At 39.6% G+C, this 27,508-nt stretch overlaps 1 protein-coding gene across 7 annotated transcripts in view; it reads left to right on the top strand.

The window, feature by feature from the left end:
• TAB3 (TGF-beta activated kinase 1 (MAP3K7) binding protein 3) overlaps positions 1 to 27,508 on the top strand; it is a 92,755-nt gene that overhangs the window by 38,223 nt on the left and 27,024 nt on the right. For all 7 annotated transcript variants that reach the window (XM_086387939.1, XM_086387941.1, XM_086387938.1 and 4 more), the window contains 4 exons: positions 15,357 to 15,467; positions 18,462 to 18,653; positions 24,640 to 26,101; positions 26,924 to 27,084. In XM_086387939.1, the coding sequence (XP_086244065.1) occupies positions 18,552 to 18,653; positions 24,640 to 26,101; positions 26,924 to 27,084 (1,725 nt within the window). In that variant the 5' untranslated portion in view covers positions 15,357 to 15,467; positions 18,462 to 18,551. The remainder of the gene's footprint in view (positions 1 to 15,356; positions 15,468 to 18,461; positions 18,654 to 24,639; positions 26,102 to 26,923; positions 27,085 to 27,508) is intronic.

Below are 27,508 nucleotides of genomic sequence, written 5' to 3'. Positions count from 1 at the left end.
ATAGTTGTTGAATACTGTAATATATATGAGCAGGAATCAATTGTATGTTTTAATCTGAATATTTCAAATCTGTAATATGAGATCCTATATGACAGTGTATAATTTTAGTTGTATTCTATCTATGAGATTAAATACACAAATCCAGTGTAGTACTTTACTATAAAACTTTGTTTTTTGAGAAATTGGTTGATCTTATTGGTTGGAATATTTTCTGTTTGTAAACTATCTGTTGGCTTAACCTCCCTCTGAGCAGAAAGGAAATAGCTTTTTAAAAAGTATTTCAGTATTTTATCATCCTCAAAAGTCAAGTTTATTTGAGAATGTTATATGTTGTGAAATACATAATGATTATTCATGTTACTTACTGCTTATGTGAGTGAATATTTGTACAGAACAGACTGCTTACCACATTTGAGATTATTGACACAATCCCTTGAAGAGAATGAGCTTTTATCAGTTTAGATTCCTACTCCTTGTGAAAAGTAGGTCTACTATTAATCATCTTTTCAGATGGTAGCCATCTTTGTGGGTTAGCAAGCTGTTGGCCTTGATTGTAAAGATGCTTTTTAATGTTTTTTCGAAGGCAAGTATTTGTAATCCTTAAAAAAAGAAAATGGCAGCTTTTCCCCTTCATCTGTTTCTTGTATGTCTGAAAACAGCTGATTTGCAGAAGGATTCTTTCCTGCCCTCTCTGCCTTCCGCATCCTACACACTTGTACCCCGCTATTGGGATGATAAATTGGTAAGAGTTTGCTATCTTTTCCCCACTAGCAGCTAGTGAAAGAAGAGTGCTTGTCGTCACTCGGCTGGGAACATCCTTGATAGCTACCAATGACATTGTGGAAAGAAAAGACGTTGAAGAAGGCAGGATTGGGTTTGAGTCATGAATCTGCCATGTGCCCATTCTGAGTTTGATTTCGTATTTGTAAAGTGGAGGTAATTATAACTACTTTTCAGGGTATGCCATAGTTGTTCAGTAAATGGTAGCTGATAAATAATGGTGATAAAGGCAGTAGTAACTTTGGTCTCAGTGCACCTGAGGTTCTGAATGGTAATAAAGCTAGCCAGGAGCTAGAAACCCCGAAGAGGTCTGAAGTAGTCTGTGGATCCCAGGCTCTTGTCATCTGAAATATCCTTGTTTTTATTGACCTTTGTTTTTCTTTCTTATAAAAAGGCAGTTGTATTGCCCTTATATTTTAAGGACTTGAAAGTAGGGTTGAGAAATTAATAAAAACCGTTCTTTGAAGCCCCTTGGAAAGCTTGAGTGAAGCCTTTGGGTGCTTCTGAAGCTCTTTATTGACGATAATTAAATAGCCATCAGGTTGTCTGGATGTGGTTAAATCCCTTTTTGGTAGGAAAGCCATTATAATTTCTATAAATATCAACAGATTTGATTACCTAAAGTTATGAAGCGTGAAGCAAAAGTTGCTCAGTTGTGTCCGACTCTTTGCAACCCTGTGGATTATACAGTCCATGGAATTCTCCAGACCAGAATACTGGATTGGGTAGCCTTTCCCTTCTCCAAGGGATCTTCCCAACCCAGGGATCGAACCCAGTTCTTCATATGGCAGGTGAATTCTTTACCAGCTGAGCCACAAGGGAAGCCCAAGTTTACTGGAGTGGGTAGCCTATCACTTTGCCAGTGGATCTTCCTGGCCCAGGAATCAAACCAGGGTCTCCTACATTGCAGACAGATTCTTTATCAACTGAGTTATGAGGGAAGACCATAAAGCCATTCCTATCATTAAATGTAGTGAATTGCATTTTGTTCATTTCACCTAAGAAATATTGAACACCTTGTCTGTGCTAGACCCTGTGCCTAGTCAATTATATACTGTTAAAGAAGACACTGATTTGGAAAGAAGATAATGATTTGGGGAATCTTAAAAGTTGTAGCTCTTAGCCTCTAATTTAAAATCAAAACCTGAAGGCCTTAGAGTTGCGCTGACCAGTAAGGTCAGTCAGTTCAGTCGCTCAGTCATATCTGACTCTTTGTGACCCCATGGACTGCAGCACACCAGGCGTCCCTATCCATCACCAGTTCCCGGAGCTTGCTCAAACTCATGTCCATGGAGTCTGTAATGCCATTCAACCATCTCATCCTCTGTTGTCCCCTTCTCCTCCTGCCTTCAATCTTTACCAGCATCAGAGTCTTTTCCAACGAATTAGTTCTTTGCATCAGGTGGCCAGAGTATTGGAGTTTCAGCTTCAGCATCAGTCCTTCCAATGAATATTCAGGACTGATTTCCTTCACGATGGACTGGCTGGATCTCCTTGCAGTCCAAGGAACTCTGAAGAGTCTTCTCCAACACCACAGTTCAAAAGCATTAATTCTTCGGTGCTCAGCTTTCTTTATAGTCCAACTCACATCCATATATGACTACTGAAAAAACCATAGCCTTCACTAGATGAACCTTTGTTGGCAAAGTAATGTCTCTGCTTTTGAATATGCTGTCTACATTGATCATAGCTTTCCTTTCAAAGAGCAAGAATCTTTATTTTCATGACTGCAGTCACCATCTGCAGTGATTTTGGAGCCCCAAAAAATAAGGTCTGTCACTGTTTCCATTGTTTCTCCATCTATTTGCCATGAAGTGATGGGACCAGATGTCATGATCTTAGTATTTTGAATGTTGAGTTTTAAGCCAGCTTTCTCACTCTCCTCTTTCACTTTCATCAAGAGGCTCTTTAGTTCTTCTTTGCTTTCTGCCATAAGGGTGGTATTATCTGCATATCTGAGGTTATTGATATTTCTCCCAGCAATCTTGATTCCAGCTTGTGCTTCATCCAGCCCAGCATTTCACATGATGTATTCTGCATAAGTTAAATAAGCAGTGTGACAATATACAGCCTTGATGTACTCCTTTCCCGATTTGGAACCAGTCTGTTGTTCCATGTCCAGTTCTAACTGTTGCTTCTTGACCTGAATACAGATTTCTCAGGAGGCAGATCGGGTGGTCTGGTATTCCCATCTCTTGAAGAATTTTCCACAGTTTGTTGTGATCCACACGGTCAAAGGCTTTGGCAGAGTCAATAAAACACAAGTATATGTTTTTCTGGAACTCTCTTGCTTTTTTGATGATCCAGTGGATGTTGGCAGTTTGATCTGTGCTTCGTCAGTCTTTTATAAATCCAGCTTAAACATCTGGAAGTTCACAGTTTACATACTGTTGAAGCCTGGCTTGGAGAATTTTGAGCATTAAATTGCTAGTGTGTGAGATGAGTGCAATTGTGCGGTAATTTGAACTTTCTTTGGCATTGCCTTTCTTTGGGATTGGAATGAAAACTGAACTTTTCCAAGTCCTATGGCCACTGCTAGTTTTCCAAGTTTACTGGCATGTTGAGTACATCACTTTCACCACATCATCTTTTAGGATTTGAAATAGCTCAACTGGAATTCCATCGCCTGCACTAGCTTTGTTCATAGTGATGCTTCGTAAGGCCCACTTGAGTTGGTGTTCTAGGATGTCTGGCTCTAGGTGAGTGATCACACCATCGTGGTTATCTGGGTCATGAAGATCTTGTTGTACAGTTCTGTCTTTTGTTGCCACCTTTTCTTAATATCTTCTGCTTCTGTTAGGTCCATACCTTTTCTGTCCTTTAATTGTGTCCATCTTTGCATGAAATGTTCCCTTGGTATCTCAGATTTTCTTGATGAGATCTCTAGTCTTTCCCATTCTATTGTTTTCCTCTATTTCTTTGCATTGATCACTGAGGAAGACTTTATTCTCCCCTTGCTATTCTTTGGAACTCTGCATTCAGCTAGGTATGTCTTTCCTTTTCTCCTTTGCCTTTTGCTTCTCTTCTCTTCACAGCTATTTGTAAGCCCTCCTGAGACAACCATTTTGCCTTTTCGCTTTTCTTTTTCTTGGTGATGGTCTTGATCCCTGTCTCCTGTACAGTGTCACGAACCTCTGTCCATAGTTCTTCAGGCACTCTATCAGATCTAATCCTTTGAATCTATTTATCACTTCCACTGTATAATATAAGGGATTTGATGTAGGGCATACCTGAATAGTGTAGTGGTTTTTCCTACTTTCTTCAATTTAAGTCTGAATTTGGCAATAAGGAGTTCATGATCTGAGCCATAGTCAGCTCCTGGTCTTGTTTTAGCTGACTGTATAGAGCTTCTCCATCTTTGGCTGCAAAGAATATAATCAATCTGATTTTGGCGTTGGCCATCTGGTGATGTCCATGTGTAGAGTCTTCGCTTTTATTGTTGAAAGAGGATAGTAACTTCAGGTGGATACTGAGCACTTGAAATATGTTATAAATATAAAGTATACCTGCACTCCCAGGACTTAGTTTGAAAAAAATTTGTAAAATATCAGTGATGTTTATATTGAATTTATGTTAAAAACAATAGTCTTTTTGCTGTCTTGGATTAAATATATTAGAATTATTAATAATTTCACCTGCTTCTTTTTACTTAATGTAACTCCTAGGACAATAAAATGAATCACATTATGGTTTAATTGGACTGCACTGCCTTAGTGCTTCAGTGACTTGGCAAGGTTACTCATCCAGTTAGGACTCCTGTGGCTAGTGCAAAGTATAGATCATCTTACTGTGAAAATGGCAGGTGGTGTTTGTTTTGATCAAAAAGGTGGAAAATTCAAACCTTGTTTCTTAAAAAAAAAGTTAAATAAACACTAAAGACTTTAAATACTTATATTTTATTTTATTTTTAATTTATTTTAATTGGAGGCTAATTACTTTACAGTATTGTAGTGATTTTGCCATACATTGATATGAATCCACCACAGGTGTACATGTGTTCCTGAACCCCCCCACCACCACCTCCCTCCCCATCCCCTCCCTCTGGGTCCTCCCAGTGCACCAGCCCCAAGCACCCTGTCTCATGCATCAGGCCTGGACTAGAGATCCATTTCACATATGATAATAATATATGTTTTGATGCCATTCTCTGAAATCATCCCACTCTCGCCCTCTCCCACAGAGTCCAAAAGACTGTTCTATACACTGTGTCTCTTTTACTGTCTCACATACAGGGTTATCGTTACCATCTTTTTAAATTCCATATATATGCGTTAGTATACTGTATTGGTGTTTTTCTTTCTGGCTTACTTCACTCTGTATAATAGGCTCCAGTTTCATCCACCTCATTAGAACTGATTCAAATGTATTCTTTTAATGGCTGAATAATATTAAGTTTAAACTGGTAGAATCTCTTAGCATTTCAGATCTGGGGTGCTTTAAAAGGGGCAAACTAGAAACTATACCCAGTGATTTAGTATCCTAAACTCATTTTTCATTTTCCCTTAGCGTTCACAAGTCATTACATACGTGATCCCTGATCCCCCAGTTTTTTATTGCGAGATGGGGTGTACAGAAGGTAGGGGGCAAGGTTCATCTATGTATATTTTCTTACCTTACTAGCTAGTTTGCTTTACTATTGTGAAATTCATTCTTCATTATGTAGCAAACATTTGAGCAGGTACTAGGTCAGACTTTGGAATGCAGTGGTGTATGAGGGATAATCCCTGAATAGAACTACAGGCTTTCCTTTCAGTTTTGTCTTGTTTTGGCTTTGTTTTTGGGAAATAATTCTAAACCTAGAGAAGTTGCAAGAATAAATATGGTACAAAGAAATGCTGTATGCTCTTTACACAGACTTATGTATTGTTAATATTTGTCACTATTTGCTTTTTTAAAAAACTGACTTATAGTTGATTTACAATATTATATTAGTTTCAGATGTATGATATAGTTATTCAAATTTTTATATATATTATATATATATTATTTATATATTATACTCCATGTATAGTTATAAAATATTGGCTGTATTCCCTGTCCTGTAAAATATATCCTTGTAACTTATGTATACCTAGTAGTTTGTTCGGAGAAGGCAATGGCAACCCACTCCAGTCCATGGGGTCGCTAAGAGTCAAGCACGACTGAGCGACTTCACTTTCACTTTTCACTTTCATGCATTGGAGAAGGAAATGGCAACCCACTCCAGTGTTCTTGCCTGGAGAATCCCAGGGACAGAGGAGCCTAGTGGGCTGCTGTCTATGGGGTCACACAGAGTCAGATACGACTGAAGCGACTTAGCAGTAGCAGTAGTTTGTTACACTTCTTATCCCCTGCCCCTATTTTGCCCCTCCTCCCTTTCCTCTCCCAGTTGGTAGCCACTGCTTTGCTCTCTATATCTGTGAGTCTGTCTTGTTATAGTAATTAGTTTGTTTTATTTTTTAGACTCCACATATAAATAACATACATATGTCTCTTTCTGACTTATTTCACTAAGTTGCAAATTTTCTTTTTTATGATTGAATAGTATTGCTTTATACACAGACACACATACAACATTTTGATCCATTCATCTCTTAACGAGCGCTTGGGATGCTTCCATATCCTGGCTCTTGTCAGTAATGCTGCTGTGAACATTGGGATGCACATACCTTTTCAAAGTGGTGTTTTTGTTTTCTTTGGATATATATCCAGGAATGCAATTGCTGGATCATACGGTAACTCTATTTTCAGTTTTCTGAGGAACCTCCATACTGTTTTCCCCAGTGGCTGTGCCAATACACCTGCTGCTAGCAGTGTACAAGTGTTCCCTTTTCTTCACAGTCTTGCCCACTTTGGTTATTTGTGGTCTTTTTGACGATAGCCATTCTGACAGGTGTGAGGTGATATCTCATTGTGGTTTTTATTTACATTTCTTTGATGATTAGCAGTGTTGAGCATCTTTTCATGTGTCTGTCAGTCTTTGGATTGACATGTCTATATGTCTTCTTTGGAAATTGTCTATTCAGGATGTCTGCTAATTTTTTAATCTAGTTGTATGAGTGGTTTGTATATTTTGGATATTATTAAGAACTCCTTACTGGTCATATCATTAGCAAATATTTTCTCCCATTTAGTAGGTCTTTTTCTTTTAGCAGTGGTTTTCTCTGCTGTGCAAAAGCTTTAAGTTTAATTATGTCCCATTTGTTTATTTTTGGTTTTGTTTCTTTTGTCTTCGGAGACAAATTCCAAAAATACGTTGCTATGATTTAGGTCAAGGAGTGTTATACTTACGGTTTACTCTAGGAGTTTTATGGTTTTCAGTCTTATATTTTGGTCTTTAATCAATTTTGTGTTTGTTTTTACGTATGGTGTAAGAAAATGTTCAAATTTCATTCCTTTATTTGTAGATACCAGTTTTCCCAGTATACATATTGAAGAAACTGTATGTTCTCCTTTGTCATAGATTAATTGACTATATGTGGTTTATTTGTGGGCTCTCTGTTCTGTTGATGGATGTGTCTGTTGCTGCCCTGGCTCTCTTGTTTTTCATTTGTTTGAAACACTGTTTTCCATTCTCTCTCTTTCAGTCTGTGTTTGTTTGTTTGAAATATTTATTTAGTTAGTTAGTTAGTTTTGGCTGCACTGAGTCATAGTTGTGGCACACAGGGCTAGTTGCTCTGTGGCATGTTGGATCTTGGTTCCCTGACCAGGGATCAAAACCACATCCCTTGGAGAAGGAAATGGCAACCCATTCCAGTGTTCTTGCCTAGAAAAGTCCATGGACAGAGGAGTCTGGCGGGCTGCAGTCCATGGTGTTACATGACTGAGCACGCATGCATGAAGAGGATGGAGATGGGTTGGTAGCAATAAACTGGAAGAACTAAAAGAAAAAAAAAAAGTGTCCCTTGTATTTCAAGGTGGATTTTTAGCCACTGGACTACCAAGGAAGTCCCCCTGTGTGTGTCTTTAAATCTGAAGTGAGTCTCTTATAGGCAGTATAAATATGGTTTTTGTATCTGTTCAGCCATTCTATGTCTTTTAATTGGAGTATTTAATCTATTTACATTTAAAGTATTATTTAAAATAATAAGGTTGGCTTTATGTATTCATTTATTTTTAGTTAACTTTATTGTTTTGGGCTTTGCTGAGTCTTCCTTGCTGCACTTGGGCTTTCTCTAGCTGCCATGAGCAGGGGCTACTCTCCAGTTGTAGTGCATGGGCTTCCCATTGTGTTGGCTTCTCTTGTTGAGGAGCGTGGACTCTAGGGCCCATGGGCTTCAACAGTTGCAGTGCATGGGCTCTAGAGCACAAGCTCAGTAGTTGTGGTGCATGGGTTTGTTTGCTCCATGGCATGTGGAATTTTCCCAGACCAGGGATGGAACCTGTGTCCCCTAGACTGGCAGGCATATTCTTAATTACTGGATGGACTCCCAGGGAAGTCCTAAAGTAATTATTGATAGTTACTGATATGTACTTATTGCCATTTTGTAAGTTGTTTGGGGGCTATTTTTCTGTTTTTTGTTGTTGTTTCTTTTTTTCTCTTCCACTTTGATGACTACATTTAGTGTTATGTTTAGATTCGTTTCTCTTTTTTCTTTTCTATTGCAAATTTTTTGGTTTGTGATTACCATGAGGTTTATATGTAGTCATCTATATATTTACGTGATTGTTTCAAGTTGCTGATCTCTTATTTCAGATGCATTATATCAACCTTTATTTTTACTCCAGTCCCCCTACAATTACTGTTTTTGACATAATATTTTATATCTTTTTGTTTTTGTATCCCTTAATGAGGATATAGATGATTTTACCGCGTTTGTCTTATGAACTTCCTACTAGTTTTGTACTTGGTTGATTTGCTACCTTTACTATGTGTTTACCTTTACTAGTGAACTTTTTATTTTCATAATTCTTTATTGAAGAATAGTTGATCTACAATGTTGTGCTAATTTCTGCTGTACAGCAAAGTGACTCAGTTATAAGCATATATACATTCTTTTTTATATTCTTTTTCATTATGGTTTATTCCTGGAGATCAGATATAGTTCCCTCTGCTGTACAGTATGACAGTGTCGTTTATCCATTCTCAATGTAATAGTTTGGGCTTCCCTGATAGCTCACTTGTTAAAGAATCTGCCAGCAATTCAGGAGACCCTGGTTTGATTCCTGGGCCAGGAAGATCCACTGGAGAAAGAATAGGCTACCCACTCCAGTATTCTTGGGCTTCCCTTGTGGCTCAGCTGGTAAAGAATCTGACTGCAATGCAGGAGACCTGGGGGTTTGGTCCCTGGGTTGGAAAGATCCCCTGGAGAAGGGAATGGCTACCCACTCCAGTATTCTGGCCTGGAGAATTTCATGGACTGTATAGTCCATGGGATCACAAAGAGTTGGACACGACTAAGTGACTTTCACTTTCAGTGTAATAGTTTGCATCTACTAACCCCTAACTCTCAGTTCATCCCTGTCTCTCCCCCATTCCCCCTTGGCAACCGTGGGCCTGTATTCTATGTTTGAGTCTCTTCTTATTTTGTAGCTAGGTTCATTTGTGCCATATTTTAGATTCCATGTCTAAGTGATATCATATGGTATCTGTCTTTCTCTTTCTGACTTAGTATGATAATCTATAGTTGGATCCATGTCACTGCAGATGGCATCGTTCATTCTTTTTTATGGCTGAGTAGTAGTCCATTTTTTATATGTAACACGTCTTCTTTATGCATTTGTCTGTTGATGGAAACCTAGGTTGTTTCCATGTCTTGGCTATTGGGAATAGTGCTGCATATCTTTTTGAATTACAGTTTTGTCTGGGTATATGCCTAGGAGTGGGGTTTCTGGATCATATGCTAATTTTGTTTTTCATTTGGTAAAGAATCACCATACTGTTTTTCACAGTGGCTGCACCAACTTACATTCCTACCAGTAGTGTCAGAGAGCCCCCTTTCTCCACACCATTTCCAGTATTTGTTCTTTGTAGGCTTTTTAATAATGGCCATGCTGACTAGTGTGGCATGGTACCTCATTGTAGTTTTCATTTGTGTTTCTCTGATAATGAATGATGTTGAGCGTCTTTTCATGGGTGTACTCGCCATCTATATGTCTTCTTTGGAGAAATGTCAGTTAAGGTCTTCTGCTTTTTTTTCCGATTGGGTTGGTTCTTGTGTTGTTGAGTTATATGAACTGTTCGTATGTTTTGGAGATGAAGCCCTTGTCCATTGCATCATTTGTGAGTATTTTTTCCCATTCCATAGGTTGTATTTTCATTTTTTTATTGTTTCTATAAACTTGATTAGGCCATATTTGTTTATTTTTATTTATTATTTTAAAAATACCTATTTGGCTGTGCTGAGTCTTAGTTGCAGTGATCTTCAGTCTTCATTGCAGCATGAAGGCTCTGTAGTTGTGGCATGCGACCACTTAATTGCTGCATGTGAAATCTAGTTCCTTGACCAGAGGTCAAACCTGGGGCCCCTGCCTTGGGAACGTGGAATCTTAGCCATTGAACAACTAGGGAAGTTCCCTATTTATTTATTTTTTGTTTTTATTTCTGTTGCCTTGGGAGATGGTAGTGACAGCTCATGCCCACACCAAAGCTTGTGTAGGTGGTGCCCTGTTGCCTGAGAGCACATGCAGAGAAAGAAACTACTATGGCGATCCCTCCTCTTTCCTTGTGCACCCGACAGCAATGGCACCTTCCTCTGTGGTGGGCCCAGTCTTCTTCCAGTACTCCCTTGGTGTGGTGCACCACCCCCTAGCTCCGTCAGGCTATTTCCACGCAGCCAAGTGCAGTCCTCTGCCCGGTTCTGACCTCCAAAGCCTGAGCCTCAGCACTGGATTCTGCCCCAGGGGACAAGTGTCTCAGGCTAGAAAGTGCTGGGTGTCTAGACCAACCATCTTTACAGGTCTCACTCTGCTTTAGCCTCTATAGACTGGTTTTTGCACTGTACTCTGAGGCTCTGAAGCTCCCTCTCTGTCCCAGATGATCTTCTTACCTCTGAGAGAACTTCCCAGTGTGTAGAAACTTTTTCACAGCTCCCTCCTACAGGCTCAAGAGCCCTCCGAATTTCTCTTTTTTTTTTTTTTTCTTTTGTCCTGTCTAGTTACATGGAAATTTTCTTGCCCTGTCTGCATTGAGTAGATGTTCTGTGATAATAATTCCTCATGTAGGTGTGGAGAAGGCAATGGCACCCTACTCCAGTACTCTTGCCTGGAGCTTGGTGGGCTGCAGTCCATGGAGTCGCTGGGAGTCGGACACGACTGAGCGACTTCACTTTCACTTTTCACTTTCCTGCATTGGAGAAGGAAATGGCAAGCCACTCCAGTGTTCTTGCCTGGAGAATCCCAGGGATAGGCGAGCCTGGTGGGCTGCCGTCTATGGGGTTGCACAGATGTCGGACACGACTGAAGTGACTTAGCAGTAGCATGTAGGTGCACTCTTGATGTGTTTGTTGAAGAAGGTGAGATCCATGTCCTACTACTCTGCCATTTTGATCCTGTCTTGTCTTTCATATTTTTCATGTTTCTAGATATGGCCTTTTCTTTTTCTCAGAAAAGACCCTTTAACATTTCTTGTAAAGCTGGTTCAGTAGTACTGAAGTCTTTCTAGTTTTGAACTCTCTGTAGAAGTTTTGATTTCTCCATCAAATGTGGATGAGAGGCTTGCTGGTCAGAGTATTCTTGGTTGTTGGTTTTTCCCTTTCCTCACTTTAAAAAAGATCGTGCCACTTGGTTTTGGCCTGCAGAGCTCCAAAAAAATCCCAGCTGATAGCTTTATTGAAGTTTCCACATGTGTAACTTCTTGCTTTTTCCTTGCTGCTTTTGCTTTTTCCTTGCTGCTTTTAATATTCTGTCCTTGTCTTTAATTTTTGTGAGTTTAATTACATTATATCTGGGTGTGACCTCTTTAGGTTTATCCAGTTGGAGAGTCTTTGCTTCCTAGACCTGGATGTCTATTTCCTTTCCTGGGTTAGGGAAGTTTTCAGCTATTATGTCTTCGAATATGTTCTGTGTCCCTTTGCCTCTGCTATATCCTTCTGGGGGGCTTCCCTGGTGGCTCAGATGGTAAAGCGTCTGCCTGCAATGCGGGAGACCTGGGTTCGATTCCTGGGTCGGGAAGATCCCTTGGAGAAGGAAATGGCAATCCACTCCAGCACTCTTGCCTGCAAAATCCCATGGATGGAAGGAGCCTGGTGGGCTACAGTCCATGGGGTTGCAAAGAGTCTGACATGACTGAGTGATTTCACTTTCACTTTCTTTATCCTTCTGAGATGTTTATAAGTTGAATGTTCGTATACTTGACAGTATCTTAGAGATCCTTTTAAACTGTCATCATGTCTTTTTCTTTTTTTTTTTTTTACATTTGGTCAGCTCAGTGATTTATGCTATCTGCTCTTCAGCTCACTGATTCATTCCTCTGTGTCATTTAGTCTACTGTTGATTCCTTCTAGCATAATTTTCATTTCACCTACTATAGTCTTCATTTCTGTTTGGTTCTTCTTTATGTGTTCTAACTGTTAAACTTCTCACTGTGTTCATTCTTCTCTGAATTCTTTGATCAACTGTAGTTTATTGCCTTGAATTCTTTATTAGGTTTGTTTCCACTTCATTTAGTTCTTCTTTCTAGGTTTTATCTTGTTCCTTTGATTGGAGCATGTTACTGTGTTGACTGAGTGTTTCTAATTTGCCATTTTTATTTCTGTGTATCCGGTAGATCGGTTATATTTTCTAGCCTTGGAAAAGTGGCCTTTTGTAGGAGACATTCTACATGTTTTAGCAGCGTACTCCCCTCTGGTCAGCAACTGTATTCTCTGGGGAGAGCCCCCTATGTGGGTTGTATGGGTCCTTCTCTTGTGGCAGGCTGACTATGTCATTTTGTAGGTGTGTCTGGCCCCTGGTCTAGTTGGGCACCAGTCCCTGCTTTGTGCAGACATTGGGTAGGTGGGCTGGGTCAGGAGGCAACTGGCTGTGGAATGCCAGGTGTCCTCAGGCTAGTGCTGGCTCACTGGTGTAGACAGACCCATGTTCAAGGGTGGTGTAGACAGACCCATGTTCAAGGGCTGGGCTTCCCTGCTCTTGTGTTGGCCTGCTGGTTATTAGAGTCGGTTCTCCACTCCACTGGCTGTGGGTTCCATGGTGTTCAAAGCTGGTGCTGGCCCACTGGTGAGTGGGGCTGGACCCCAGGGTGGCTGTCTGATGGACTCAAGGTGTCTCAGAGCTGGTGTGGGCCTGGTGGGTGAGGATGGGACTTGGTGGGTCTTGTGGGTACTGCTGCTCTGCTGGTAGGTGGGGCTGGTCCCCACCTGGCTAGTTGCTTGGCCTGAGACGTGTACTGGTGCCTATAGACTGGTGGAAGGGACAGAGTGGGATCCTGAGGCTTATAAGCTAGATGGAGGATTCCAAAATGGCACATGCCAGCCCCAGTGTGTATATAATAGAAGCTTCCCAAAATGGCGGCCGCCAGTTTCCTCTGGGAGAGTCTCTAAGGTCAGTGGATGTGACTGACCCAGGCTCCTTCCCAGTTTCTTTTTCTGTCATGGTTTATGGGAGCTTGTGAGATTTTATGTGTGACTTTAAGAGAGTGGAGTCTCTTTTCCACTGCCCTTGGTTCTTCTGAAGGTGAGAACCGTCAAAGCCAAATATTCTGTAGGCTTGTCTTCCTGCTGCAGGACGCCAGAGCTGGGGAGCTTCATATGGGGCTTATATCCCTTGCTACTTGGGGAGAACCTCTGCAGTTGTAATGATCCTCCTGTTTGTGGATTGCCAACCCGGGGTTTTGGGTCTTGAGTGTACTGCGACTATCTCTTCTACTCATCTGTGTGATTCCTTCTTTATATCTTTAGTTGTAGATCTTTTCTGGTAGATTGCTGACTCTCTCATCAATAGTTGCTCTGTAAATAGTTGTGATTTTGGTGTGCCCATGAGAGGAGGTGAGCTCAGGGTCTTCCTCCTCTGCCATATTGTTTTCCATCCTTTCCCTGTGTGCTTCATAACTTGCTCCCTCTCTCTGTGTACTTGTGTGTGCATGCATGATATGTATATGCAGATACAGACATATGTTGGATTTTTTTTTTTTCACAGAGCATTTGAAAGTAAGGTGTTTATGTCATGTGCTTTACTCCTAATTGCCTAGTTCCTAAAAATAGGGATACTCCTGTATATAACCACAGCACAATTATCAAGTCAGTAAATTAGTTCAGTTCAGTCGCTCAGTTGTGTCCGACTCTTTGCAAGCCCATGGACTGCAGCACGCTGGGTGTCCCTGTCCATCACCAACTCCCAGAGTTTACTCGAACTCATGTTTGTTGAGTCAGTGATGCCATCCAACCATCTCATCCTCTGTCATCCCCTTCTCCTCTCGCCTTCAATCTTTCCCAGCATCAGGGTCTTTTCAGATGAGTCAGCTCTTCGCATCAGGTGGCCAAAGTATTGGAGTTTCAGCTTCAGCATCCTTCCAATGAACATTCAGGATGGATCTCCTTCAGAATGGACTGGTTGGATCTCCTTGCAGTCCAAGGGACTCTCAAGAATCTTCTCCAACACCACAGTTCAAAAGCATCAATTCTTCGGCACTCAGCTTTCTTTATAGTCCAATTCTCACATCCGTACATGACTACTGGAAAAACCATAGCCTTCACTAGATGGACCTTTGTTGGCAATGTCTCTGCTTTTTAATATGCTATCTACGTTGGTCATAACTTTTCTTCCAAGGATTAAGTGTCTTTTAATTTCATGGCTGCAGTCACCATCTGCAGTGATTTTGCAGCCCCCAAAAATAAAATCGGCCACTCTTCCACTGTTTCTCCATCTATTTCCCATGAAGTGATGGGACCGGATGCCATGATCTTCGTTTATAAGCCAACTTTTTCACTCTCCACTTTCACTTTCATCAAGAGGCTCTTTAGTTCTTCATTTTCTGCCATAAGGGTGGTGTCATCTACATATCTGAGGTTGTTTATATTTCTCCCGGCAGTCTTGATTCCAGTTTGTGCTTCATCCAGCCCAACATATCTCATAATGTACTCTGCATATAAGTTAAGTAAGCAGGGTGACAATATACAGCCTTGATATTGGTAGAATACTTTTCCTGATGTATTGTCCACATTTCAGTTTTGTCCATTGATCCATTCATTTCTTTTATAACATTTTCTCCATTTACTATAGGATACAGTCTGGGATCAGATATTACATTTAGTTGTCATGGTTCTAGTATTGTCTTTAGTCTTTGATATTTTTCTAGCCTTTGTCTCTTAGGACATTGGCACTTTTTTAACATGACATTCTCACCTTCCCACTCCCTGGGTTTTATTTTTAATAGCATGTTTCTCATTTTGGATTTGTCTATTTTTCATGAACAGTTTTAGATGATGTATTCCTAGCTGGAATATTATAAAATGATATATTCTTCTCGGGGTATCGTATCTGGTGGTGTACACTGTCCATCTGTCCCTCATTGGTGATGTTAATTTTGATTACCCAAGACGTTGTTCAGTTTCTCCATTGTATAGGTAAATGTCCCCCTTGCAACTAGCTAATAAGCAGTTCTCTGGGGAGAAACTTTAAGACCATTAATATAGCCTAACTTCATCCAAATTTGCCCTTAGGTGCAGCATCCATTGGTGATTTATTGAAGTAGTCTGTACTGTGATGGCTGCAAAATGATGATTTCTCCAGCTCCAGCGCTTCCTGCACATATTTACCAGTTGGATTCCACTGTAAGCAAAAGCCCTCCCTTCTCCTTTTATTTGTACATGTGTGTATTTAACTGTTTATTATTGGGCTATGTAACTCTTATGTATTAGGACTCATGGGTTCCTCTTTCATACAGGTCTATAATTCATTATTTTCCATTATTGGTGCTCAAATTGTCACAGAGTTGGCCAGTGGGAACCTTTTCAAGCTGACTCTCAGGTCCTTATAACCAGCTCCAATCATTATTTGAGTACTTCCCCTCTCTCTAGAATAACACATTCTAGGTGGAGCTACACTTCCATATGCAAGAACTTCATATATACGTGGTTTCAGTATACTGTGTTTGGCTCTCCTATGAGGATTAGCACAGCCTGCTGTGGGAGTATAGTGGAGGATCCTTTAGCCCAGTGTAGGAGGAGGAGAGTTATAGCAGCAGGACTAAGTTGGGGGAGGGTGGTTTCAATGGAAGCCTCCTTAGAGGAGGAAGAGCCACCAATACCAACTTTTGCAGCATCAATATGGCTTGGAGAAGCATTGAAGAGGGAGGAAGATAGAAAAGCATCTCAGACAGATGGAATATCATGGCCTAATGCCCTGAGAGGAGGCAGTGTGGGACAGCCATGCACAGGGTCACACATAGATCCTGTTTGGTTGAGAGTAGAAAACAGATATTCTGGCTATGATGTGGGGGAAGGCAAGACCTGAGACAGGAAGAGCAGCAGGAAGTTGCTGGTGTGATGTTGATGAGAACAGTATTCAGACATGCCCTAAATAATAGTAACTAATGCTTCCTGGCTTACTTCTGTTTGGTATTTAAATTTTGCTACAACCTTCCAACTATTTCCAATTTAAATATGAAGCTTTAAAGGCATAAAGCTGGAGTCTCTTTCCTAGATACTACTAAGTGGCAGAACCAGGGTATATACCATCACCCATTTGATTTACTATTTCTGTTTAGTTGGTTGTGCAAGAATGGGAAGTCAAGGAGCACACTCTGGTTTCTAGTTATGTTAACTGAATAGTAGTAGTATTTATAGAACACTGTTTGGGGAAGGATTGTGGTCAGGAGTTCTTTTTTATACATACTAAATCTTTGCAAATACCCAGGTGGTGCTGTGTGTAGGCAGTAAACTCTGTGTGGAGTCCTAGAGGCAGCTCACATGGTACTTAAGATAGCAATTTGGTAACCATCAGCTTTAAATGTTTTTGAAATATTAGTAGTGGGTGCCGTTACTGGGCACAAAGATGTAGAATGAGAAGAGGGCAAAATCCAGGCAAGAATTAATGTGACAAGAAAGATGGGTGGAAAACAGGCTATTGTGATGTTATAGAGACCGAGGGGGAAAAAAAAACCAGTTTTGATCAGTAGTGTCAGATGCTGCAAAGGTTAGGGGGTATAGAATCCAGAAGATATATTGTCTGCATTTAGCAGTGGTAAGATGATGAAAAGACAATTTCAGTGATCAGTGATTTGAGCCAGATTACAGCAGACTTACTGCAGGGAACAGACTTGCATAGGGAGGCCAGAAAGCCTAAATCTGTGCATGTATGTGTTATCTGTATCTGTATTCTTTTCCTATATTTGTATTTTTTTAGGTTCACTAAGTAGCCTCCATGTTGATGTTGGACATCATTAAAGTGGTCCTAATAGCTATTTTTACCTATGGTTAGGCAGAGTCTTAGACATAGGGTTTTGTTGCCACCTCATAGATACAAAGAGTGTAGATTACTCTTGACAGTCTTGGCTTAGAAGGAAGAAAAGAGAGAGCTTGATGCCCAGTAAAAGTCAACAGCTTGCATGCAAAATGAAGGTCACTGCTTATAATTAAGGTCAAATTAGAGTTTACATGGTATTTTTTTTCTCCTTTTTCTTAAATTTATTTTTAATTGAAGGATAATTCATGGTATTTATTTTTAATTATATACTTATTTTAAATCAGCAAAAGTAATTCAATATTTTTCTTTGGCATTTTAAAGTTGTAAAATATTCTCTGTAGTTTCTAGTGCCCCAGACAATGGTATTATTTAAAGTTCAGGGGGGACCTGTGTGCAAGAGATTTCCATGCATCTTAGGAAGATGCTTCTTAGTGCTAGAAATATTTAACCCTATCATGAGTGATCATAGCAGAAATACTATGAGATTGTGTGGTATACACTGAACAGTTTTCCCCTTATAAAAATGGAAAACAGAGACTAAAAAAGGGATCAGTTAATGATATTTGATGGTGCCACTTGATTTATGATTTCATTATTAAGTTCACGAGTTGCCTTTTATTACATGGGTGCCTAACTTGTACCAGTGAGATTGGGGGTCACTTGCCTCTACTCAAAGTGTGCCCTCAAATCCTGGCATCTTAGTGCCTGTGCCAGTTGCACCATAACTGGGTGAGAGCATAGCTAGGCACGTCGGGCTACTGACGGGCCACCAGCATTGTCTTTGAAAACAAAGGATTCTACATGTCCATGTTTGTTTGTTCGGTAATTTCATTTAGACATTGACTTTCCTTTACTCAAACTGCAAATTCAAACCTTTTGACTTCAAAGTACAGGAAGAATGTAAGGCAAACAGGACGTGTTTGATTTGTGGTGTGTTGCCTGATTGTATTACTTCAGACACTCAAAATGATTAACCCCCGTTAGAGGAATGACATGTGATAGGCCTTAGGAAAACATGAGTGATAATATGTAAGTAGAACTTGCAAAGACTTAGAAAAATATGGTCACCAAACAGTAATACTCTATATTTTTTAATGTAGCTGCTGCTTTTTTCAGTTTTTAACTATTAAAATGGAACTGAAGTTTGGGGACTTTGTTGTTGTTGTTGTTTTGAAACCAGTGATTAGCTATATATTACATCAGAAAAATCTTTGGCTAAGTAGAATTTGTCAATGTCTCAACTGTAGAATTTGGTATACTTAGAATATATAGATCTCTCTATTTTATGGTATTGATGGTTTCTTTTGGAATAAAGTGAAATATGTGAATAAATTTAACCATACTTTAATTTTTTTTAATAGAAAATGACTGCAGTATTGGAAGACCATTACTATTGGAAGGCCGGTTAGCATCCATTTCCTAAGAGAAACTTGACCTCCATTTGCTCTGGCATGGCGCAAAGCAGTCCACAGCTTGATATGCAGGTTCTCCATGACCTCCGACAACGTTTCCCTGAGATTCCAGAGGGTGTGGTGTCTCAGTGCATGTTACAGGTAGATTACTCGCCAATGATAGTGATATTACATGACAGTTTCCCTTATTAGAGCTGGCTTTGTATTGTAGTGAGAAGAACTCAGTTTTATTGTTTACGTTGGGGAGACATCTAGAGGAGGATTTCTCAACCATGGCACAGTCAAGATTGTGGGCTAGATATAGTGTCTGTTGTAGGGATCTGCCTGGTGCATTATAGGATGTTTAGGACCTGCTAAATGCCATTAGTGTCCCTGCACTTGTGACAACCAAAAATGTTTACATGGCAGACAAAATCTTCGTGTTCCATGGGAGGCAAAATCTTTCCCATTGACAACCAGTGATGTAGAGAAAAGAACAAAGGCATGTAGCAAAAAGAAGAAAAGAGTTTTTATGCATTTCACTTCTTACATCTGTCATCAGTCCCCAAGTCGTTAGAACTGAATTTTGAATTGTAAGATTATCATTATAACTTAATAGACCATATACCTTTTTAAGCCTATTTTTTGAAGTTTTTAGAGCATTCTTGCCCCCCGCCATTTTTTTTCCTGTTTTTCTAGTTGATAAATGCTCACTAATATCCAATTTTAAGTATAAGACTTCTTTATTTAATTATGTTAGTTTTGTCCTATTGTCTTCTATTGAAATAAATCTTTCATCTCTGATAGAACATGTCTTCCCACTCAAGGGGCAGCAGAGAAAAATGCCTAATGCTCCACCTATTGAGTTTTGCATCATCCTTCACAGAATCTCAGTGTGTCTGAGGTTGTAGCATTTCCCTAGTTGGTTGAGCTTTGAGAGCAGCAGTTCTACCTTCCCCACTGAATTTGCTTACTCGACCAGTTCAAATTCCACCTTACTGTATATAATCTGCAAGCTCTCCCTTACAGTGTGAGTTGCCCGGGATATAATATAAACCTAGATGTAGCTGAGGTTATTTGAGGCTAGAGACTTCCAGATCAGTGGTGGTAACAGAGGTGCTTCCTTTGTTTGTAAGCCCTTCTGGTAGGTCTTGTTCTTGTGTTAGAGCTTGTCTTTATTTTCTCACACATAATAATTCCAGTGTGAATTTCCACTCTTTAGCCCCATTTTGGTTTCTGGAGTGAAATCCTTGTAGTGTAAACCACTTCCTAGCAGTCAGTTTCCTAACTTACCTAGGGCCCCACCTAGGTCTGACCTTGTTTTTTTAATATAATTTAATTTAGCCCTTTATTATCTGTAGTCTACTCATGGCTTGTTTTCATCTTATTAAGTTGAAAGAATGGAACTTTTAACTCAGCTCAGTGAAGATGTATTGATAACTTACATTGTCGTCAGTTTTTTAGTCTTTTCTTCATCTGGGATTACTGTTGTTTATCAGTATGGAGACTTATCACCTACTCTCTCTGGAAAATTTCTGTTTGTGGGTAATATATATAAGACACAGTAGTTTACCTTTTTTCCCCTTTAATTGTAGTACAGTTGATTTACAATGTTGTGTTAGTTTCGGGTGTACAGAAAAATGATACAGCTTTTATACATATAAACACACACATATATAAAGCCTTCCTCAGTGATCAGTGCAAAAAACAGAGGAAAACAATAGAATGGGAAAGACTAGAGATCTCATCAAGAAAATTAGTGATACCAAGGGAACGTTTCATGCAAAGATGGGCACAATTAAAGTCAGAAATGGTATGGACCTAAGAGAAGCAGAAGATATTAAGAAGAGGTAGCAACAACAGACAGAAGAACTGTACGAAAAAGGTCTTCATGACCCAGATAACCACGATGGTGTGATGACTCACCTAGAGCCAGACATCCGGGAATGCAGTCAAGTGGGCCTTAGGAAGCATCACTATGAACAAAGCTAGTGGAGGCGATGAAATTCCAGTTGAGCTATTTCAAATCCTAAAAGATGATGCTGTAAAAGTGCTACAGTCAATATGCCAGCAAATCTGGAAAACTCAGCAGTGTCCACAGGGCTAGAAAAGGTCAGCTTTCATTCCAGTCCCAAAGAAAGGCAATGCCAAAGAATGTTCAAACTACCGCACAGTTGCACTCATCTCACATGCCCGCAAAGTAATGCTCAAAATTCTCCAAGCCAAGCTTCAGCAGTATACATGATCCATGAACTTCCAAATGTTCAAGCTGGATATAGAAAAGGCAGAGGAACCAGAGATCAAATTGCCAATATCCATTGGATCATCAAAAAAGCACAAGAGTTCCAGAAAAACATCTACTTCTGCTTTATTGATTATGCCAAAGCCTTTGACTGTGTGGATCACCACAAACTGGAAAATTCTTCAAGATATGGGAATACCAGACCACCTGACCTGCCTCCTGAGAAATCTATATGCAGGTCAAAAGCAATAGTTAGAACTGGACATGGAACAACAGATTGGTTCCAGATAGGAAAAGGAGTATGTCAAGGCTGTATATTGTCACCCTGCTTATTTAACTTATATGCAGAATACATTATACGAAATGCCAGGCTGGATGAAGTAGAAGCTGGAATCAAGATTGCCAGGAGAAATATCAATAACTTCAGATATGCAGATGACACCACCCTTATGGCAGAAAGTGAAGAGGAATTAAAGAGCCTCTTGAGGAGAGTGAAAGAGGAGAGTGAGAAAGTTGGCTTAAAGCTCAACATTCAGAAAACTAAGATCATAGCATCCAGTCCCATCACTTCATGGCAAATAGATGGGGAAACAGTGACAGACTTTTATTTTTTTGGACTCCAAAATCACTGCAGGTGGTGACTGCAGCCACGAAATTAAAAGACGCTTGCCTCTTGGAAGAAAAGCTATGACCGTTGTAGACAGCATATTAAAAAGCAGAGACGTTACTTTGCTGACAAAGGTCCGTCTAATCAAAGTTATGGTTTTTCCAGTGGTCATGTATGGATGTGAGAGTTGGACTATAAATATAAAGAAAGCTGAGCACTGAAGAATTGATGCTTTTGAACTGTGGTGTTGGAGAAGACTCTTGAGAGTCCCTTGGACTGCAAGGAGATCCAACCAGTCCATCCTAAAGGAAATCCATCCTGAATATTCATTGGAAGGACTGATGCTGAAGCTGAAGCTCCAGTACTTTGGCCACCTGATGGGAAGAACTGACTCATTGGAAATGACCCTGATTCTGGGAAAGATTGAGGGCAGAAGGACAATGGGACAACAGAGGATGAAATGGTTGGATGGCATCACTGACTCAATGGACATGAGTTTGAGCAAGCTTCAGGAGTTGGTGATGGACAGGGACGCCTGGCATGCTGCAGTCCATGGGGTTGTAAAAAGTCGGACATGACTGAGCGGCTGAATTTATATATATATATATATCCCTTGTTTTTCAGATTCTTTTCTACTATAAGTTATTAAAGATGTTGAATATAAGATAGTTCCCTGTGCTATACAGTAGGTCCTTGTTTATCTGTTTTATCCCCAACTCTAAACATATTCCTTCTTCCCTCCCTCCCTCTTTCTCCAGTAGTTTGAATTTAATATACAAGCTTTAAAGCATCCCTCTAGGCTGTAATCCCCCAAGGGAGGATCAGTTTCGTGGGATATGATGCCTTATTGCCTCAGTCTTTTCAGGAGTGTTCATATATGTTTTCTCAAAAGTTCTGACCTCTTTGGCTGAACAGATTATCATTTTTTATTCATATTTACTGTTTGATAAATTTTTTATTCTTTTTTTCTTTTTAAAACATTTAGCAGGTCTGATACAATGTTTGAATCTCTTGTGGTGTTATTAAAATATTTCCATAAAGAAAACACTTAATCTTTTATTTATGGTTTTAAATTTTTCTTCCTAAGAAAATATGCTCAGCCTGTCACTTACAGACATGTGTATGAATAGGCTGACTACTTTCAACTTTGTATCATTAGAATTTAGTTCTTTTTTGTGGAAACTAATTCAGTGTAGAAAACATAATTGAAACGAGTCGCCAGTCCAGGTTCGATGCACGATACTGGATTCTTGGGGCTGGTGCACTGGGACGACCCAGAGGGATGGTATGAGGAGGGAGGAGGGTTCAGGATGGGGAACACATGTATACCTGTGGCGAATTCATTTCGATATATGGCAAAACCAATACAATATTGTAAAGTTAAAAAATAAAATTACAAATAAAACATAATTGATTAAAAAAAAATGTCAAATAATAAAGTGTCTGTAACTGCTTTAGATTTCAAATAAAACTCTGTATTTTGTTCTCCTTTTAATCCATAGATTTATACACACCTTGAATGAGCTATTTTATTTTCTCTCTTTTTTTCTTCCCTTCATTTATCTGCCAGTGGCATTGTCTAGTCAGCAACCAGTTTGAATCTTTTGGCTCCAAATTCACTGATATTTCACTGATATTCACTGATATATAACAATATCTATCTTCTATCTTAATATCTGTGTCCTCTCCACCCTTGATCAGCATGATTTAAAGCAGGATAAGAAAAAGCCCAAATGTAATTCTTTTCTTTTTCAATGTCAACAATTCCTTTTTTCCTTGGTTCGGGTAATGTAAAAAGTGTTTGAAGTTTAGTATCAAAAGGTTTATAGAAGGAAAAGGAGGAAAGTTATTGTGGCGTTTTGATAAAGTCAATTTGTTGTATTTCTGAGAATTCATCTTACACAGGTTTGCTTGACTGAATTTTCTTTCACTCCTTAAAGTTTCAGTATAGCAATGTACTTTTGGCATCATACAGTAGCCCCTGAAATTACTATATGACAATGGAAGGAGCACTGAGTGTCTGGAAACGAAGAATCTAGAACTGGCTCTCCAGCTAACTAGTTAAGTACCTGATGTCAAGTCTTGGAACTTCCCAGGCATGTCTTTTTTCATCTGGGAATGAGTTGAGTTGGAGTCAGTAAACCCTAAGAGTTCTCCCTCTAAAATTAAAGCATTGTATGTCATGCTTTTTATTTAGCTGTATTCGGTTCACAGCAGAAGTGAAGTGTTTGCTTTTATTGCTTTCAATAAAATGTACTTCTCCCTAAAGTACAGTAATACGTTTATATGTGCATATTTGTGTATATATTTATGAAATACAGAGATGGTCATGATAATTGAGAAACTTTAAAAGGGCATGAATAAATGTGTTTTAGACTAATACAATAGTTCTGAATTATATTGTTTAATGGAATACTGCTTTATTGCTGTTGATTGGAACATCTAAAATGGCAGTTTGTTATTTACCATCTTTGTGTGTGTGTGTAATTCTAAAAATTGGAATTTTGAAAGTTTACCAAGCTACTTTTGAGCAAGTAAAAACTTTGAGACTGTGGGAATGTGAATGAATTTCATTAAGGTAGTCAAGACTGGGTGGGTTTTGTGTTAAATTTTTATAAGTTTGGCAGACTCCTAGAAACATAATTCAAAGAGTGAATTTGGTTTTTTTTTTTTTTTTTTTTACTGATTTCTTCAGTTAACTTAATCTTTCATAATGAAACAGTTGAAGTGATATAGGGATAACTGTGGTGAAATAAAAAGTATAGGCTGCTTGAGAATTTTTACTGTTTTGAATCTTTAGGAGTTTTATTGTTATTTTTTTCACTTTGGGGTTTGTTTGCCTTTTGAAAACTAACGCATGGTTATTTTCCTGTGTATCAGTGTAAATATTAATAATGGATATGACTTATACTTGTAGATTACAGCAAGTGTGGTGAATCCAAGATTAGCCCAACATTGTAATTTGTTGAGATGCAACAAGTGTAAGATGAGTCCTGGATTTGGAGTCAGAAAAGTTGGGGTTGAGTCACAAGGTTCATTAGTAGGTACTGTACATTTCTGTAGCAGTAGCAGTAGCGGTAGTACTCGTTATGTGAGCTAAATGTCTGTAAAATAATATGAATGGTTTGGGATCTGCCTTTCAGGATCGATGACCGTGAAGCTTTTTGTGTGTAAAAATACTACTGTCTACTTATTTTCTGACAATTGTGTTTACATAAATCTATGGCAAAGCTTCAGTTCTACTATTAGGATCTGTTAATGTTTGCCAATGTTCTGTGTACCCTTTTTTTTCCCCCTAGAATAACAACAATCTGGAAGCCTGTTGCCGAGCCCTTTCCCAGGAGAGTAGTAAATACTTATATATGGAATACCATAGTCCAGATGACAGCAGGATGAATAGAAACCGCCTTTTGCATATTAACCTGGGTATTCATTCTCCTAGTAGCTACCACCCAGGAGATGGTGTGCAACTTAATGGCGGTCGAACGCTGGTACATAGCTCAAGTGATGGACATATTGATCCACAGCATGCAGCGGGTAAACAGCTGATATGTTTAGTTCAGGAACCACACTCAGCTCCAGCTGTTGTTGCTACTACTCCGAACTACAATCCTTTTTTTATGAATGAACAGAACAGAAGTGCAGCTACTCCTCCTTCACAGCCACCTCAACAGCCATCTTCCATGCAAACAGGAATGACTCCATCTGCTATGCAAGGGCCTTCACCACCGCCGCCGCCACCTCCTTCCTACATGCACATACCTCGGTATAGTACCAATCCAATTACTGTTACAGTATCCCAAAACCTCCCTTCTGGACAGACTGTACCAAGAGCTTTACAAATTCTTCCACAAATTCCAAGCAATCTGTATGGGTCTCCTGGTTCTATTTATATTAGACAGACATCTCAGAGTTCATCAGGAAGACAGACTCCTCAAAATACACCGTGGCAGTCCTCACCACAGGGCCCAGTGCCTCATTATAGCCAGCGTCCTTTACCTGTGTATCCACATCAACAAAACTATCCACCTTCTCAGTATTCTCCCAAACAACAGCAGATCCCTCAACCTGCTTACCATTCACCACCTCCTTCTCAGTGTCCTTCACCCTTCAGCTCTCCTCAGCATCAAGTACAACCGTCTCCATTGGGCCACCCCAGTTCTCATGTCTTTATGCCACCTAGTCCTTCAACGACGCCACCCCATCCATATCAACAAGGACCTCCTAGCTATCAGAAACAGGGAAGCCATTCGGTAGCCTATCTCCCATATACAACATCTAGCTTACCCAAAGGATCCATGAAGAAGATAGAAATTACAGTCGAACCCTCTCAGAGATCTGGAACAGCCATGAATAGGAGTCCTTCACCTATCAGTAACCAGCCATCTCCACGGAATCAGCACTCATTGTACACAGCCACCACACCACCGTCAAGTTCTCCTTCTAGAGGGATATCCAGTCAACCGAAACCTCCGTTTACTGTCAATCCTGTGTATATTACATATACACAGCCCACTGGACCTTCTTGTGCTCCATCACCATCTCCTCGGATGATACCAAACCCAACGACCGTTTTTAAAATCACTGTAGGCCGAGCCATGACTGAAAATCTGTTAAATTTAGTGGACCAAGAAGAACGTTCTGCAGCCCCAGAACCTATCCAGCCCATTTCAGTGATACCAGGCTCTGGGGGAGAAAAGGGAAGCCATAAATATCAGAGAAGTTCCAGTTCTGGATCTGATGACTATGCTTATACACAAGGTAATTTCAGCCCTTTTATATGACATTGTCTTTGTGGGGCAATGGCAATCTCCTACTCAAAGTAAATAATTTATATTAGGTGTTTAATTAATGTACTATGTATTAAATATTTGGCAGTAGCATTGCTATTAAGAATAGGGTTAGTGCTTCAGAATCATCTACAGATTTTACTTTAAAATAGAAAAATGTAGTCATGATAAGAGTGCCTTCAAAGACTGTATGTTAAGAAGTGCATTCATTGGGAGAAAATCATAGGCCAGTGAAATCAACATAGTCCAAAACACCAACTACAGAGTAGGAAAAAGTGACTCATAGAGGGTGGCCTAAAGCTTATCACAGGGAAAAATTTAAATATTTTTTAAGTGGATGGACTGAAGGGGGTGAGGAAGTTTTAAGTATTGTGTATTTATGGGAAGTAGGGTTGGTAATGAAAAACATTATTGGAGTAGTTCACAGTGGACCTAACTCAGTATAAAGAGAAGAAAGTATCTTAAAAGTTTGTTAAAAGATAGGGGAGAATTGACTATTCTTTCAGTATATGTGAAATGACACCCAGGGATCATTGAAGAGAATCTTAGGGAAACTAAGGACAATAGAAGAGGAGGAATGTATAGATGATATTATTTTGGCAGAAGGAACCAGATCCAAATTAAAGTACACAGGAAGGCCAAATCACATTAGCAAGACTTTAGAATAAATGTCAACTGAAGTTGAATGACCGGGGTCTTTATGGGTATTTCATACATTAGCCATGCATGTACAGATGTCCCTGTCACTTGTTCAGTGTTATTTTCTGCAATGACTTTGTCTGTAATGCTATAGCTTTGCTGTTACATCAGCGAGCAAGGATGGAGAGGTTAGCAAAGCAATTGAAACTTGAGAAAGAGGAGCTAGAGCGCTTGAAGGCAGAAGTTAATGGTATGGAGCATGACCTGATGCAGAGGCGGCTCAGAAGGGTCAGCTGCACCACGGCGATCCCAACGGTAAGTAGGATCTACTAGGATGTATTAGGCGGGGGCTGGGGGGCATGTTGCATGTCTGGGCTGCTGCTTCTGATGTTAAGTTCTCTTCCCGGTAGCATTTTGTTCTGTCAGCAGCACATGAAGGATGTTTGCCTTTTGTTCTCAGCCAAATAAATGGATAGTTTCTTTTGTTCTCTTGGGGGAATTCCGTAGTTTCATGAGTATTTTCAAAGATAATTAATGTATGGCAGCTCAGTCACTATAGATTGCTTTCTGTTAGAATAGAAATGAGAAGTAAAACTTGACCAAATGCTTTATAAGTGTTCACAGGTATTCATTTATGCTTTTGTGTATTATGTACATATATATTTAAGACAGTTATTTTTCTCAGTACATTAATGTACATGAGTTAGAGCAAGATCGATATGCATCTTGGGAAAGTGTT

Source organism: Bos grunniens, chromosome X (assembly GCF_055505025.1).
Source record: "Bos grunniens cultivar Pamir isolate PY7600 chromosome X, Bosgru_T2T1.0, whole genome shotgun sequence".
Classification (NCBI taxonomy): domain Eukaryota; kingdom Metazoa; phylum Chordata; class Mammalia; order Artiodactyla; family Bovidae; genus Bos; species Bos grunniens.
Note: the sequence above shows the minus strand (reverse complement) of the source record. Positions and strands in the feature narration are given on the sequence as shown.